General features: G+C 41.9%; 1 protein-coding gene across 1 annotated transcript; it reads right to left on the reverse strand.

Annotated features, from left to right (window-relative positions):
* Positions 1–241: 241 nt before the first annotated feature.
* Positions 242–12,798, reverse strand: LOC311045463 (elongation factor 1-alpha-like; the record flags this gene model as incomplete). The annotated part of the gene is made up of 8 exons (XM_084057338.1): positions 242–366; positions 2,045–2,279; positions 4,293–4,549; positions 6,992–7,145; positions 8,290–8,391; positions 9,564–9,758; positions 10,148–10,327; positions 12,655–12,798. The coding sequence occupies 8 exons, from the start codon at positions 12,796–12,798 to the stop codon at positions 242–244; spliced, it is 1,392 nt and encodes a 463-aa protein (XP_083913464.1).
* Between the last annotated feature and the right edge of the window lie 5,320 nt (positions 12,799–18,118).

Here is an 18,118-nt window from a genome sequence, read left to right on the forward strand (position 1 = left end):
TTTGAAGCTTTTGTGTGACGCTGTACTATGATCAAGTAGGGCAGTATTTCACGGGGGAAAAAAACGTTAAAAAATGAAAATGGAGATAAGAGGTTTCTGCCCGACAGCAACGTTAAACTGTCGTGTATATATTGTTGTTATTTTCCCTTGGCTTGAGCAGCCTTGTGGACAGTATTATGTTATTGTTTACAGTAATGTAGTGCATATATTGTTGCCTAGATGTATTGTGTATATGTTGTTGTTATTTCCCCTTGGCTTTCTGAGCAGCCTTGGTGACCTTCCCATCCTTCCCACCCTCGTCCAGTTCCACGCCCTTGATGACTCCTACCGCGACCGTCTGCTTCATGTCCCTGACCGCAAAACGACCTGAAAACACACAAACAATACATTAACAATACACACACACACTACGCACACCGGCTTGTGTGTTTGTGTGAGTGTGTGTGTGTGTGTGTGTGTGTGTGTGTGTGTGTGTGTGTGTGTGTGTGTGTGTGTGAGTGCGTGCGTGCGTGCGTGCGTGTGTGAGTGCGTTCATCTGTGCGTGCGTGACCGTCACTTATCTACTTTTTGTCTAACATAACCTATTAGCCTTTTTTTTGTGAGGGAGGCAATAGGCTCTATGCACAGCAGCCATATTGGGAATGAATTAGGCCCCTCACTTCCTTCACAGGTGTTACCAATAATATTAATTAAGGCTCTGTTCCATTTAATGTAGCACAGTGGTTGTTTTATTTTCAAGGACCCCCATTACTCTGAGAGTGTACCCTTACGGGTCCATTTGGTTCCATTTTGTACACTCTCAGAGTAAGAGTTACACACCCACCATAAGGGGCTATTTGGGAACCAAAATGGAGTGTTTCTAGTGAGCCAACGTGTACAATATCAGCACCCTGTCCAGAATGGAACAGAGCCTTCATTAGTATCATAACACCTGTGAAGGAAGTAAGAAGAGGCCCAATTTCTTTCCAATATGGCTGCTGTTGCATAGAGCCTATATAGACAAATCCACAGACGCGCTGCCTGTAGGCAGTCATTGCAGCGGTGTCGCGTTGCGGAGCATTGACACCGCAGCTATGACTGCCTACAGGCAGCGCGTCTGTGGATTCGTCTACAGCTGAGTGGTTAGAGCCACTTGTGGTGCCCGGTGCGGTGCTACGGACCGTTTTGTCAGCGCGGGGGGGGGGGGGGGCATTACACTATACAGTAGGTGGCCATTTTGCGGTGCCACAAATCAAAAGCCCATTCATTTTTCCCATAGAGAAAATTAATATACATTATTTTAAGCCTGGAACCAAGCCATCCAGGATCCTGGTGAATCACGACCTCAAAACTTGAATTTGTGAAAGAAAAAAATACTATTAAAAAAATACTATATTTAATAATATTTTATATTATTTCTCCACAGAATCAAATAAATATCTTAGGGAATCTCTATGGGAAAACTCACAATAGCAAATGACACTGATCCTCCCTTTCGAACTTATAGATACAGAACTTTGAAATTGGAAAAAAGTGTACATTTAGTTGACTAAGACTAGACTAAAACTAAATGGAATTTTATTAAAAACACTATGACTAAACTAAATCAAAATTTGCCTTCAAAATGAACACTGCTGTAAACCTGTGATGATGACGACGACGACGACGCGGGAATCGTAATTGGCTCTATTCACAGCAGCCACATTATCACTTCCTTCACAGGTGTTACCAATGATACTAATGAAGGCTCTGTTCCATTTAGTGTAGCACAGTCAGACTTCTTAATTTCCACGACCCCCATAACTCTGAGAGTGTACAAATGGAACCAAATGGACCTTTACGGGTCCATTTGGTTCCATTTGTACACTCTCAGAGTTACACACCCGTCAAGGGCCCATTTGGAACCCCCTCAGAGTGTTTCCAGTGAGCCAACATGCACAATATCAGAGCCCTGACTCTGTTTGACCTGAATGGAACAAAGCCTTCATTAGTATCATTGACAACACCTGTGAATTTCTCCACAATATGGCTGCTGTGCATAGAGCGTAATTCCGATTCTACTCACCGAGGGGAGGGAACTCGGCGAAGGCTTCGACCACCATGGGCTTGGTGGGGATCAGCCGGACTATGGCGGCGTCTCCGGTCTTAACGGACTTGGGGTTCTCCTCGAGGACCTTGCCGGAGCGCCGGTCGATCTTCTCATGAATCTCGGCGAACTTGCAGGCGATGTGGGACGTGTGGCAGTCCAGCACCGGAGCGTAGCCCGCGTGGATCTCCCCTGGGTGGTTCATGATGATCACCTGGCGCGCACACGTGTGCGCGCACACACACACACACACACACACACACACACACACACACACTCACACACACACACACACACACACACACACACACACACACACACACACACACATTTATATTACTACTAGAAGTTCGGACTGCTACGCGGCCCTCCCGTCTAGTAGCCTGGCCCGCACATCGGAGACAGAGACAGTAGAGCGTGTAGAAGTTCATTGCAACACCGGTGCTTGTTTTTGGCAACACCAGAGCCCATGATGGTCCGCTCTTTTTTCTTTTATGTGGCAACACCCAGAGGTAAAAACGAAACCGAAACTTAACTTGTGCTAAAGGGTTTCCCCGTCCGGTGTGGTCGCTACTGTGGCAAAATATTGTTGGACGATAATAATTATGCTATAAAGAGGCAAATGTATAGAGAGCAATGGAAAGTGGACGAAACAATGCAGAAATGTAGTGCGCACGTTGTGGCTAGTGTTGTAGTGACATGTGATATGTTGTTGTTGTGTCAATCTGGGAACCCATCACCAAATGAAAAGTAAAAACAGCGCCCTCTGCTGTTTTTTACAATCTCACTTGGCTCTGGGAGGAAGTCGACGTAGCACACGTACGCAAGGAAACCGGGGTTTTGGTCTGCCTTCAGCCTTTCACTTCCGGTGGTGCGACTATGTTTTCAACAATATTTCTACACGGAACACTAACACCACTTCTCCCAGAGAACATGGATCGTTTTGGTTATAAGCCAGCAAGCATTTCTATGATGAAAGAGCAAGTTAAAATGTGAATATCTTTCCGTGGTTTTGTCTGCTCCGAGGACGTATTGTTAAATGAGTTTCGGTTTGTTTCTAGTGGGATCGGCAGACACGTAAATCCCGCCCACTACATTTGATTGGGTAAAGCGCGGCCTGCTTCCTGATCTGAAGGCACGCCCACTTGTAGGCCAGTGCGTACGCGATATGACGAACCCCCCCGACAGATTCAAACGCAGAGCAGAATCGGTTCTTGAGAGATTATTGTTGTGTTGATACTGAAACAATGAATTAGCTTCAGGGGGTTGGCTTCAGGGGGTTGGCTTCAGCGGCGGACAGGAAGTGCTGACTTTTCTCAATTGTAATATAGCATACTTGTGAGTCATCAACATTTCAGAACAACGTTTCCTAAAGCCGGAAATAGCCGATCCACAACAATGATTCTCAACCTTTTCAGTGGCGGATCCCCCACAAATAACCATATTTGAACTGGGGACACCAAAAAATAACCATATTTGAACTGGGGACCCCCCAACCTAATAAGCACTTGGAATGTGGGAGTCGAGGCATTACATTTAGTTTGACTCGGTTCCACAAATACATATTGTGAAAATAGCAGATCTACAAGCTCACACAACGCCTCGCAGCTCTTTATGACTATTATCTGTATAGTCATGTGCTCAAGGGGGATCGGTCCGATTTTTCATATTCCATCGTGATTGGCTAAGATTGCCCTTTTCTAGTCTGTCTATCAGACGCGTCGCTAGGTCTCTACTAGGTCGGGGGCTTAGCCCCGCAGGCAACGGGCACATGCACCCGCGCGCGCGCGTTTTTTTCCGCGGATTTCGCGGATTTAGGTGCTTTTTCCCCCGTTTTTTGTTACTTTATTTCGGTTTTAGGGTTAGGGGTAGGGTTAGGTTAGGGTGATAGATATATAATAATAAAAAAAAAAAAAAACTTTTATGGCTATAGCCACCGAAGCCCACCCCTAACGACGCCACTGCTGTCTATCTCTCTATCTATCCATCTATCTGTCTATCCGGAAAAAACGCGTCAGCCCAGCAACCCTATGTAAAGCATAGGCCACCCACCTAGGTTGCACATGAACTCTGCAGCCGCACTGAGGCCACTGCTGGAAAGCATCCCAGCCCAAACATTAACGTAACTTATAATTGGGCCGCACGACCCGGAAATGACCGTAATAATCCTACAACGGGAGAAAAAACTGTCTGTCTGTCCGTCTGTCTGTCTGTCCGTCCGACCAACCTGGGAGAGGAAGGACTTGGCTCCTCTGGGCGGATGGTTCTTGGAGTCTCCCGCCACGTTCCCGCGGCGTATCTCCTTGACGGAGACGTTCTTGATGCTGAAGCCCACGTTGTCTCCGGGCAGCGCCTCGGTGAGCGCCTCGTGGTGCATCTCCACCGACTTCACCTCCGTGGTCAGCATCTGCGGGGCGAACGTCACGATGGTGCCCGGCTTCATGATGCCCGTCTCCACCCTGCCCACTGGCACTGTGCCAATACCTGGGAATAATACACGACATAATATACGTATGCAGTGTTGGGAAAAAGTACTCTTCTTTTTTTTTTTACTTTAACACATTGGGTGCCAGAATTTTATAATAACAGAATACGTTCGGTGCCGGGAATCTCACCGTTAAGCTCCATTGTGCCGTTTAAAGCTGTAGACTCCATGACGAGCGATCCATGAAAAAAAAAAGCATGCCTACATTTTGCCAGATGGGCCTGGCTAACGGCTGGAGCGATAACATCTTTCACTCGGGTCACAATCGCAAAGCGATCGCGGATACAAAATGAGTTGTTTCCCCGCAGCGTAAAAAGTTTCGGAGTTATAGGGGTTTTAGAGAGGGAAATGGAACGGAAGCGGATGGGGAGCCATGTTTTTGACACGGTGATCCATCTGGCCCTTCCTTCTTAGAATCGCCTAGGGTGATTCCAGAGCTGCTCTAGCCCCTCCCGCGTGGAAATAAACGAAAAAAAAAAAAAAGATAAAAAAACTGTATATATACTGTTTTGGCACTCCACGTCACTTTTTGAAAAACAGTATACGGTTTTGGCACTCAATATGTTAAGTACAAGTATCAACGCTGCAGTGTAGAATTACTCTGTTACAAGAAAAAGGAAGGTACCCAAAGTGTACTTGAGTAGAAGTACAAAAGAGTTGGTATCAAAATCTACTTAAAGTACCAAAAGAAAAAGTACTCATTGTGCACAGTGTCCCATTTCACAAGTTGAAAATGTATACAAATCTTTTGAAAATAGCAGATCTAAAATCTCACAATTTTGAGCTTGTATATCGGCTATTTTCAAATATATATGGCTGAAGTGGTTAATGTATGTTTTCATAATAATCTAAATCTGCAAAGTAACTCGTAACTAGAGCAGTCAAATAATTGTAGTGGAGTAAAAGTACAATATTTGCCTCTGAGATGTAGTGGAGTAGAAGTAAAAGTATTGAAAATGGGAAATACTCCAGTAAAGCAAAAATTCCTCACAAGTGTATAAAGGTAAATTTTTTTTGTTAAAAAGGTTAAAGTACTATTCTGATAGAAATCATTGCTACAGAGCGTCTGTTCGGTCACAGAGGTCTCTCCAGCTTTTTAGTAAACAGAATATAGTACATTTTCAGGTAGGTGACAACATTTAGCCATAAGCCAATCAGGAGACAGCACTGAAAATGCATTTTATGTTTAATAAAGAGCTGGAGAGACATGGAATACTATTTTTACTGAACACACACTATAGCAATGAGAACTATCAGAATATAGAGCTATTTAACACTTATTTTAACCAAAGTAAATCACTTATCCTACCTTTAAGTACAGTACTTAAGTAAATGTACTTAGTTTCTTTACACCACTGCATATATGCAGTGTTAATTTTGACACTATGAGGACATTTTTTGTCAACTACCTTCTTTCACTGACGAAAACTAAATAAAAACTAAGACTAGATGTATTGACAATTTCGTCAACAAATAATAAATACTAAAATGTTAGGGAGACATTCAATAGGCTCTATGCACAGCAGCCATATTGGGAATGAATTGGCCCCCTTCCTTACTTCCTTCGCAGGTGTTACCAATGATAGTAATTAAGGCTCTGTTCCATTTAGTGTGGCATAGTGGTTGTCTTATTTTCAAGGACCCCCCCCATAACTCTGAGAGTGTACAAATGGAACCAAATGGACCCTTACGGGTCCATTTGGTTCCATTTGTACACTCTCAGAGTTACACACCCACCATAAGGGGCCATTTGGGAAACAAAATGGAGTGTTTCTAGTGAGCCAACATGCACGATAGCAGCACCCTGACCAGAATGGAACAGAGCCTTCACTAGCATCATTGGTAACACCTGTGAAGGAAGTAAGAAGAGACCCAATTTCTTTCCAATATGGCTGCTGTGCATAGAGCCTATTGTGGCCAGATTGGTGCTTTCAAGATTTCCAAGTTCTAAGTCCGGAGTTAAAAATTTACTTGAGTAAAAGTACAAAAGTATTGGTATCAAAATATACTTACAGTACCAAAAGCAAAAGTTGTAAAAGGTTTGAAAATAGCATATCTACAAGCTCACAACGCGTCACGATGCGACGCGTTGTGAGCTTGTAGATCAGCTATTTTCAAATAGCCGAGGTATAAAATAGGGCTAAAGTGGTTAATGTATGTTTTATAATGTAATAATGTATATCCGCAAAGTAACTGCATTTTTCAAATAATTGTAGTGGAGTAAAAGTACAATATTTGCCTCTGACATGAGAGTAGAAGTAAAAGTATAGGCTGTTGGAAATACTCCCGCAAAGTAAAAGTACCTATAAATTGTACTTAAGTACAGTACTTGAGTAAATATACTTTACTTTACACCACTGTCGGCTACTTATGCTACTTTAGTGTGACACTGTGACGAACCCTCCTATGACAGTGTTGAGTTCAAAGTTCAAAGTGCATACCTCCTATCTTGTAGACGTCCTGTAGGGGGAGCCGTAGAGGCTTGCTAGTGGGTCTCACAGGTGGCAGAATGTTGTCCAGGGCCTGGACCAGAGTTTTGCCCGTTGCGTCGCCCTCCTTAGGACGCTCTATTCTCCACCCTTCGTACCACCCCATCTGTTAATACATGTTATAATAGGTTAAAGGGATATTTCACTGTCCCTTTCATTGTCCTTCTGATACGTGTGGAGACCGTGTTTTTTCAATTACTTTTTTGACTTATTTTTAATATTTTTTTGGGAAAAAAAACAACAAAAAAAAACAATACAAAAAAGATATAAAAAAGTGAAAAAGTAATCGAAAAAACACAGCTCCCTCATGTATTAGGAGGGCAGGGTGAGTCACCAGAACCAAGAACAGGTGTTTTTGATGAATCTAACATGTTAAAAATGAACTGGATAATTGATTGAGATCATGTGATCAGTGACATACGCACGATGCGCGCTGGGCAAGACCTGGGATGTTGGTTGTCTAGGAAGTGAAGAACCGGAAACGGTTGAATTTGACGGAAGTACCGCCCAAGCAAAAATGACGTTGATGCTTTACGAATCTGTTAACATTCTTCGTGAATGACACGAGTGTTGTGATTGGTCAAAAAAATATCGTTTCCGGGGGAAACGCGTACGACGGAAATCCTACCCATTCAGGACTTCCTGGACACTCGCTGCTTTAGGTCGTGACCAGGCTCTTCTTCTCACAGATAAGTGAGGCTGGGACCGAGGCTACGCACGGTGTACTTGTGGCTGAGGGGGGCGGACATTTTACTTAACCCATTAAGACCTGGGACGCATCTATGTCATTTTTTGATTTGAGCTAAAAAAAAAGCATTATTTTACACTTTGGCTATTAAAAAATAACAGATATACAAGCTCATAGCGTGGCACCGAGTGCCGCGCTATGAGCTTGTAGATCTGCTATTTTAGAAAAAAATAGAAAATGTGTGCACATTTGTGAATATATATATTCTTTTAAAGCAGACATTTTTAACTCAAATATTTGCTTTTGGGGGGGGGGGGGTCCCTGGAACCAAATATTTTGAGATGGGGTGGTCCGCGGCCAAATACATATCATTTTGGGGGTCCTTGACAATTATGAAAACGTTTGAGAACCACTGATATAGAAAAAAAATGTTTTTCCAGAGAACTGTTGGGATTTAGTTGACATTTGTGGAATCGGCTTCAGGTCTTATAAGGGGTTTAGTACAGTACTTGAGTACATGTACTTAGTTACTTTTCCGCCACTGGAAGTGTGCGTAGCTCACCTTCTCGCTGGGCTCCACCATGTTGTCTCCGTGGAATCCGCTGATGGGAATCATGGCCACGGTCTTGGGGTTGTAGCCCACCTTCTTGACGTACACGGACACCTGAGAAAAGAGAAGACAAGCATCAAGCAAAGATAAAACAAAACCAAGGAAGGAAAACATAACGACATGGGTTGACAGGCAGCGGTGGAAAAAAAGCACTCAAATGTTTTACTCAAGTAAAAGTATCAATACTGCAACGTAGAAACACTCTGTTACAAGATGTCCGGAATTCAAAATGGACTCGAGTAAAAGTGCAAAAGTATTGGCGGCAGTGGCTCAGGGCTAGAGTGGCCGGGTAGAGCGAACTGGAAAACCGCAAGGTTCCCAGTTCGATCCCGGGCTGGGGCGCTCCCCTAGAGTTAGTGTCGAAGTGTCCTTGAGCAGGACGCTGAACCCCTAATTGCTCCCTATGAGCAGGTTGGTGCCTTGCATGGTTTCCTCCGCCATCGGTGTATGAATGTGTGTGTGAATGGGGTTAATGGCACAATCAATGTAAAGCGCTTCGGATGGAAGCGCTATATAAATGCACCATTTACCATTTTTACCATTTAGAAATACTCTGTTACAAGTAAATGTCCGGAATTCAAAATTGACTTGAGTAAAAGTGCAAAAGTATTGGTATCAAAATGTACTTAAAGTGCAAAAGTAACAGTATGCAGAATGTCCCATTTCGCAAGTTTTCAAATGTATAAAGTGTCTAATAATCATTTGAAAGTAGCCGATCTACAAGCTCACAATGCGTCGCATCGCGACGCATTGTGAGCTTGTAGATCTGCTACTTTCAAATGGCCGAAATGTATATAGGGCTGAAGTGGTTAATGCATGTTTTGTAATAATAATCCAAATCTACAAAGTTTTCAAATAATTGTAGTGGAGTAAAAGTACAATATTCGCCCCTGAGACGTGGTGGAGTAGAAGTAAAAGTACTGAAAACTGGAATTTCTATCACTTGGACCGCAATTTATATTGTAAAATCTATGTCAATTTAACTCTGAGAGTGTACAAATGGAACCAAATGGACCCGTTAGGGTCCATTTGGTTCCATTTGTACACTCTCAGAGTTACAGACCCATAAGGGTCCATTTGGTGCCTAATCTGTCATTTAGCTGGGGACCGCCTGGAACTCCCTCAAGGACCCCTGGGGGTCCCCGGACCCCACTTTGAGAGCCAATGCTTTACACCACTGATAGTGACACATTTCTTTTGTCAAGGTTGTGCTTGGCGGCGCTGACCTCCTTGCCGATCTCTTCGAAGCGCGCCTTGCTGTAGGGAGGCTCTGTGGTGTCCATCTTGTTGACCGCCACGATCAGCTGCTTGACGCCCAGCGTGTAGGCCAGGAGGGCGTGCTCCCGGGTCTGCCCGTTCTTGGAGTAGCCGGCCTCGAACTCGCCCGCCCCCGCCGCCACGACCAGCACCGCACAGTCTGCCTGGAACGATACAGAACGCAGATATAGTCATGATAATAGTCCATATTCACACGGCGGCCATTTTGGAATTTAACATTGCGTTGCTGTGGCAACTGGGGTGGCCTTTCATTGACTTAACTCATTCCCTGACTAGAAGGACTAAAACGACTTTAAAAATAAAAAATAAAAAACAAGATCTAGACTCCCATCCACTTCCTTGTATCTCAAAATTGTAGTTAAGTACAGCACTTGAGTAAATGTAACGCACGCACGTACGCACGCACACACACACACGCACGCACACACACACACGCGCACACACGCACGCACGCACGCACGCGCGCGCACACACACACACACACACACACACACACACACACACACACACACACACACATATACACACACACCTGAGAGGTCCCGGTGATCATGTTCTTGATGAAGTCTCTGTGTCCGGGAGCGTCGATGACGGTCACGTAGAACTTGTCGGTCTCGAACTTCCACAGGGCGATGTCGATGGTGATGCCGCGCTCCCGCTCCGCCTTCATCTTGTCCATCACCCAGGCGTACTTGAACGACCCTTTACCTGACTGCAAACGGGCAAAACACATCTTATCATATCACAACTATAGCCATTTACATGAAAGAATCAGAATCCCAGGCATACTTAAAGGGATATTTCACTTTACTTTTTTTTTTTGGGGGGGGGGGGGGGGGTCTCAGACTTTTGTGAGCACAGTTTTGAAGTTGCTTGATTCAGTATTTAGATATTTGATATTCATTTTATCAGACACACCCCCGCCCTTCCTATACAAACCTGTTATAACTTCAAACTCCATTTTAACCATGTTAGATTCATCAAAAACACCCGTCCTTGGTTCTGGTGACTGATATTGTCCTTCTAATACTGATAAACATAAAAGATAGAAGATAATATGCTATTTCTGCTATTATTTAATAGCAGATCTACAAGCTCATAGTGAGCTTGTAGATCTGCTATTTTGTTCTAATTATTTGAACACATATATATATATATATATATATATATATATATATATATATATATATATATATATATATATATATATATATATATATATATATATATATATTCTTTAAAAAAAATATATTACTTGAATAAAACACATTTTGAGCTTGTAGATCTGCTATTTTCAAATAGCCTACGTATAAAATAGGGCTAAAGTGGTTAATGTATGTTTTATAATGTAATAAATAATAATTTATATCTACAAAGTAACTAGTAACTAAAGTTTATAAAATAATTGTAGTGGAGTAAAAGTACAATATTTGCCTCTGAGATGTAGTGGAGTAGAAGTAAAAGTATTGAAAATGGGAAATACTCCAGTAAAGTAAAGATTCCTACAAAAGTGTACTTAAGTACAGTACTTGAGTAAATGTACTTAGTTACTTTACACCACTGCCCGAGTCTGGTTTCAATGTGGTCATATAGTCAGATGTTGTGACCAGACAGACAGAAGGCCAGACAGACAGGCAGACAGACAGTAGTGGCTGGCTGGCTGAATGAATGACTGACTGACTGACTGACATTTTTTTTTGCAGTCCGTCCATTATGGCAGAAGCAAAGTGAGAGAGAAAAGAACAGTTCAGACCAGCAGGTGACAGCAGAGGGCATTCCACACAGCTGTTAGCTTCGGTCTGAAGTCACACATCAAGTTGTTACCTCTTCCCTCCCTCCCTCCCTCCCTCCCTCCCTCCCTCAATGTCTGTCTGTCTGTCTGTCTGTCTGTCTGTCTGTCTGTCTGTCTGTCTGTCTGAATAATGTCTCACTCTGTCTGCACTGGTTCGTGGTTCAATAAACTGTCACTTAAAGGAGTAGTTCACCCAGAAAATGACTTATTTTCTATCAAGTGCATGGACACTCCATGAAGCCTTGAATTCAAGGATATTTTCCCCCCGCATTCCTAAGCCAATACTTTGATGCCCAGGTGTGTTTCTGGTATGAGACTCAAATAGTCTACTTTGTTGTCTCCTACCGGATACATTAGTATCTTTCCGCCGGTATTTAAATTATTGGCTTAGGAATGCGACAAAACAATTCAAGTCTTCGTGGCGTGTGCAATTGATTGAAAATAAGTCATTTTTGGGGTCAATTACTCCTTTAACCCCAAATAAATTGATACAAAATCTAGGCATGCTCATGACCATACAAAAAAATAGAGGAAAATATACCTTCCGGAAAGGCTTAATTTCCCAGAGGGCGTCCAAAATGGCGTCCGGGAACTTAAAATGGCTAGATCACAATTGTACAAAATGATACAACAGATTTTCCAATTGATTCTGGTACCCCATAGGCATGCTTGTTTTAGTAACTTGTTACTGCCCAACACTGGTCAACAATGAATGTTGCTCCAGATCTCTCTGAATGTCTCTTGAAGGACATTCATTGTAATGGTTCTACTGCACATGTATTTTCCTAGACTTTTTGCATGTATAGTTATACATATATAGGTACAAGCATGCATAGAGGTACCAGAATCAGTTGACAAATGCTCTGTAACAATGTTTTTTCATTTGAGATATAGCCATGGCAATATTGGACGCCATCTTGAAAATGACGCCTTTCCGGCAGGTATATTTTCCAAAAATTATAGTATGTCATTTAGCATGCCTAATACTACCAGAATCTATTGAAAACCCCTTTGTATCAATTTGTTGTTAAACTAAAGATTGACCCGTCTATCAATACTTTGACATATGGGGCAATATGGAGGTCAAAGGTCAAGCTTGGCGATGAGCCACACATGGCTCAGCTCTGCACGCCTAGTGGTGTACCACTGTAATTACAGTACTATTATTCAGGGGTGAACCGGTCCAATCGATTTAATTGATTATTTAAAAGTACTTTAATAAAACAAGATGTCAAAACTGTCCTCACCTCCTGGGCCTCCTTCTCGTATTTCTCGATGGTTCTCTTGTCGATGCCTCCCATCTTGTAGATGAGGTGACCGGTGGTCGTGGATTTGCCAGAGTCCACATGACCGATGACCACGATGTTGATGTGAATCTTTTCTTTAGCCATGGTGCACTGCAAACATATAAACTACATTACCCATGGTGCACTGCAAACGTATAAACTACATTGCCCATGGTGCACTGCAAAGATAAACTACATTACCCATGGTGCACTGCAAACATGTAAACTACATTACCCATGGTGCACTGCAAAGATAAACTACATTACCCATGGTGCACTGCAAACATATAAACTACATTACCCATGGTGCACTGCAAACATAAACAACATGACCGGTCACCAGTCACGGTAACCGCCTTCCATTCCGACATCTCACCACTCCGACTAGTGGCTTCCGCGTGCGGTTAGGGTTAGGGTTAGGTATAGGGTTCGTTAACGTCGGAAAGGCGACATGTAACCCCAGTCATCATGTTTGTGTGAGTCTCATCTTTACCCATAATGCAACACTGCAAACATAGGCCTACTGTATGAACATCAACATAACCCTAACCCATTCATTTTAAGGTTCTTTTATTTGTTTATAAATCTCTCAGGGTGCTGCAGGGGTCCAGGACCCTTAGGGGGTCCTCAGAGTTACTACAGGGGGGGTTCATTTGTGTGATAGGTCGCTTTGTGACGCGTTGTGAGCTTGTAGATCTGCTATTTTCAAAATGTTAATAATTGTATGAGAACTTGTGAATTGGGACATCCTGCAAAATGAGTATACTTTAAAGGGATAGTTGACCCCCAAAATGTCATTTTTTTCTATCGATACTCACCCCATGGCCTGAATTCATGGATTTTTTTGTTGATTTTTTTTGTTTTTCTCACATTTAAAGCCAATAATCTGATGTTTGAATTTCGCTGGTCATCAAATTATTGGTAAGTCTCCATGGGGTGACTTTTTTTTGTGTGTGTGAACTATCACTTTAAGTATGTTTTGATGCCGATGCTTTTGTACTTTTTAGTCAAGTCAATTTTGAATACCATGCAGACATTTACTTGTAACAGAGTATATCTATAGGCCTATCGTGGTATTGATTATTTTACTTAAGTACAAAATGTGAGTAGGTCTTCCATCACTGCCCCAGACAGAGCACTGAGGTCTTGCTGACAGGGAGAGTCTCTTCTCCCGGTGTTTCGCCCAGGTGGACAGGGTTACTTTTAGGCATCATTTATGTGAGGTTAGGATTAGGGTTAAGGTTAGGGTTAGGGTTAGGGTTAGGCAGTGGTGGAAAGAGTACTGACATTTTTGAATGAAGTAAAAGTATCAATACCACAATTTAGAAGTACTCTGTTACAAGTGAAAGGACTCTGTTCAAACAGTTACTTGAGTAAAAGTACAAAAGTATTGGGGTCAAAATATACTAAAAGTACCAAAAGTAAAAGTACTAAAATGTTTGAAAATAGCCGATCGACAAGCTCACAACGCGTCGCGATGCCACGCGTTGTGAGCTTGTAGATCGGCTATTTCCAAATGGCCTAGGTATAAAATAGGGCTGAAGTGGTTTTATAATGTAATAATGTATATCCGCAAAGTAACTAGTAACTCAAGTTTTCAAATAATTGAAGTGGAGTTAAAGTGTAACATTTACCTCTGAGATGTAGTGGAGTAAAAGTAAAAGTATTGAAAATGGGATATACTCCAGCAAAGTAAAGATACTTGAGTAAATGTACTTAGTTACTTTACGGCCCTTCCAAAACCAGACCAACAAGCTGCAGGGTTTAACCATGCCTTATACTGCTGCAGGCCCCAGGCTCTGGCACAGCCCGCCCCCCCTCCCTCCCCATTAGAAGTGTTTAGTCCACCCAGTGGTGGTGGAGAAAATACTCTTTTTTTTACTTAAGTAAAAGTATCAACACTGCCTCGTAGAAATACTCTGTTACACGTAAAAGCAAGATATTCAAAATTGACTTGAGTAAAAGTACAAAAGTAGTGGTATCCAAATGTACTTAAAGTACCAAAAGTAAAAGTACTCATTGTGCAGAATGTCCCATTTCACAAGTTCAACATGTATAAGAAATCTTTAGAAAATAGCCGATCTACAAGCCGAACTAGGACACTGCAACATTCAAACTTGGTGATTAAGCTTTGTTAGATTTAGTGCTTCTGTTCACGTGAAACTCAATATAAAATGTGTCATTAAATATGAAATTGTTAAAATATTGTTTTTAAGTAGGCTATCTGAGATATTCAATTATTACTTACTGTACTACTAATTCATAATAATAATATATATAAGTATTATTATCATTATTTAGAATGTGTTTTGTTACAAAAGATCTGAGCTGAAACTACAGTACTATGTGTTGTAATAGTTTTACACAACAGTTTGCCTCAGGACAGTAATTAGTGTTTTAGGGCGGTCATACCTGAACGCAGAGAGAGAGAGAGAGAGAGAGAGAGAGAGAGAGAGAGAGAGAGGCCTGCAAGGGGAGTCCCAGTGTTGTTGGGCAGACACCTTGTAGCTATTTATATTATTTTCGTAAATTAATGCCCTACTTCATAACACAAGAGTGTCACACAAAATTATAGTGAAATCAGCATATACAGTACAAGGTTTTTCTACCTGACAGCAACAATATATAGGCTAGTGCATGCATGGGCAACTGGCGGCCCGGGGGCCACATGCAGCCCCCCACCTTCACTTAATGTGGCCCGCAGGTTAATATCAGAATACTGATATATTATTGATTTCAGCTGTTACAATTCCAAACATGCAAACATGACCCGCTTTAATTACTTCAGTCTATATTAGTAGCTTAATGACTAGTATAAAAATTCTATTGTCTTTTTTATGTCCAATGTGTTTTTATTTAAGTTCATAAAGTTAACATAAGTATAACTAAATGCATTTGAAATGAAATAAAAATGTAACTTTTCAGGACTCCAATTCAAAAATAGAAAAAAAAAAAAACAGGATTCCAATTAAAAAATAGCAAAAATAGCAGACCTACAAGCTCAAAAGAGAGAGAGTTTTGATCTTGTAGATCAGCTATTTTTGCTACTTTTGTGTGACATAGAATGACGAAAAAAGTTAAAATATGGAGATAAAAGGTGTCTGCCCGACAGTATAGGCAATGTGGCCCTCTGGAGTGAGTGTGGAAATATAGTGGCCCTCTCCATCATCAAAGTTGCATCAGCCTTGGGCTAATGCATAGATCTTACCGTCTACAGGTGTGAGGTGTGCAGGTCCTGGTCCGGAAAGAAAAGAACACATCCTGACACATACTAAAGGTTTAACCCTCCGTCCACCAATCACAGGACGTCACCCGTCCACCCAATGACAGGTCGGGTCTCCCTTCATGAAACCCCTCCCCCTGGTTGACATCTATTGGTTGTACTAATTACCAGTGGTGGAAGAAGTACTCATATTTTTTGACTTGAGTAAAAGTATCACTACTGCAATGTAGAAATACTCTGTTACAGGTAAAAGTAGGGTATTCAAAATTTGCTTGAGTATAAGTAAGTACCAAAGTAGTGGTATCAAAATGTACTTAAAGAACCAAAAGTAGAAAGTACTCATTGTGAAGAATGTCCCATTTCACAAGTTCAAAATGTATGAAAATCTTTTGAAAATAGCCGATCTACATGTGAGCTTGTAGATCGGCTATTTTCAAATGGCCGAAATATATATAGGGCTGAAGTGGCTAATGTACGTTTTGTGATAATAATCTAAATCTGAAAAGTAACTCTGTACTTTTACTCAAGTCAATTCTGAATACCAGACGTTTACATGTAACAGAGTATTTCTACATTGTGGTATTGATACATTTATGAGTAAAAACTGTGAGTACTTCTTCCATCGACTAGTAATAATCATCAGATGAGTCAGTGTCTCTGGTCATAATTTGTCAAAGAGGTACAGATGCATCAACTCTAACAGGATTCCAGAGGGTTTCAACTTAGATATATGACATGTCCCTCAAAAAGCGCAGTTCGCTGGGTTCATTTAAAACAGCCCTGAAAATTCACCTTTCAGGTGGCAAAAAAGGGGAGGTAGTACCATTTCTCCCTATTCAATCAAAGGGTCAAAACAACACCTGAGTTCCAGCTGGATATTCATGATGCTGCATTTGATTGGAATATTTTCTGGTGTATTTAGAAGAGAAAGATTGATTGATTGATTCATTTTATATGTTATTGACAGTTACAGTTAAAGTACAGCCAAATGGATAATCACAAAAAAGCTCAGAGGCTTCTTGTCCAAAAGTAGCAGATCTACAAGCTTGAAATGCAGAAGAAGCTTGTAGATCTGCTACTTCTGATTATTTTGTGTGACGCTATATCGTATGATCAAGAAGGGCGTTAATTTTCAAAAAAACACAAAAAGTTAGAATGTGGAGATAGCAACAACAACAACAACAACAATACTAATAATACATTTTTGGAAATCACAAAGTGCTACAATGCTAAAAACAAAAACTAAATCAGGACAAAAACAATGTTATGCTTGTTGCCATCATCAGCTAACAATGTTGTCCATGTAAAAACAGAGAACAGCCGGTGAAAAGCAGAGAGTTGTGGAGTTTTTTTTTAAAAGATGTGTTGTCCTGCCCTGAGGCAGCATTCCTGCTCTTGACTGTCAGAATGTCATCCAGCAGCCCTCTAGCCCTCTGTAATTACTGTGTGTCGCAACCTGCTCATCACCGGCACTAGACCAGTGGTTCTCAAACCTTTTTTTTTTTGTGTCAAGGACCCCCAAATTGATATATATATATATATATTTTTGGCCACGCGGACCCTCTGTCTGAAAATGTTTTGTGGCAAGGGCAACCCACAGAAGAGAAGATTTGTGTTTAAACAATTCAAAATGATTCAAAGACTTTCAAACGCTTTCAAGATTCTTTTCAAAAATGTTAAAAAATAGCAGATGAACAAGCTCTCAGCGCTGAGAGCTTGTAAATCTGCTATTTTTGAGCATTTTTAAAATAATTAAAATATTTCTTAACGACTTTAGCTGGGGACACCCTGGAACCCCCACAAGGACCCCGGACCCCAGTTTGAGAACCAATGCGCTATAGTGCTTCGGTGTCATGCTCATGGACACTTGGACGTGTAAGCCAGGCAGGAGGAGCCCGGGGGAATCGAACCGATAGCCTTCCGATTCCGAGACAGGCGCCCGACAATGGGGGAGGGAAACTAGACATGACCTGTCCAGCACCCAGGACAAAACACAGACTGGCAATGACCTTCAAGGGGACCAAAGGCAAGGCACCCTCAAATACCTTCAAGGCCTGTTTCTACCCTATCAACTTAGATCACTTAGATCAGCTAACACGGGAATGCTGTCCGAGCCTCCCCTAAAACACCCTGGACAACGCTCCACATGTCCTAGGCCATACATGGGCAACTGGCGGTACGGGGGGCCACATGCACGGCCCC

This window comes from Gymnoscopelus microlampas (assembly GCF_963454915.1).
Source record: "Gymnoscopelus microlampas genome assembly, chromosome: 5".
In the NCBI taxonomy this organism is placed as follows: domain Eukaryota; kingdom Metazoa; phylum Chordata; class Actinopteri; order Myctophiformes; family Myctophidae; genus Gymnoscopelus; species Gymnoscopelus microlampas.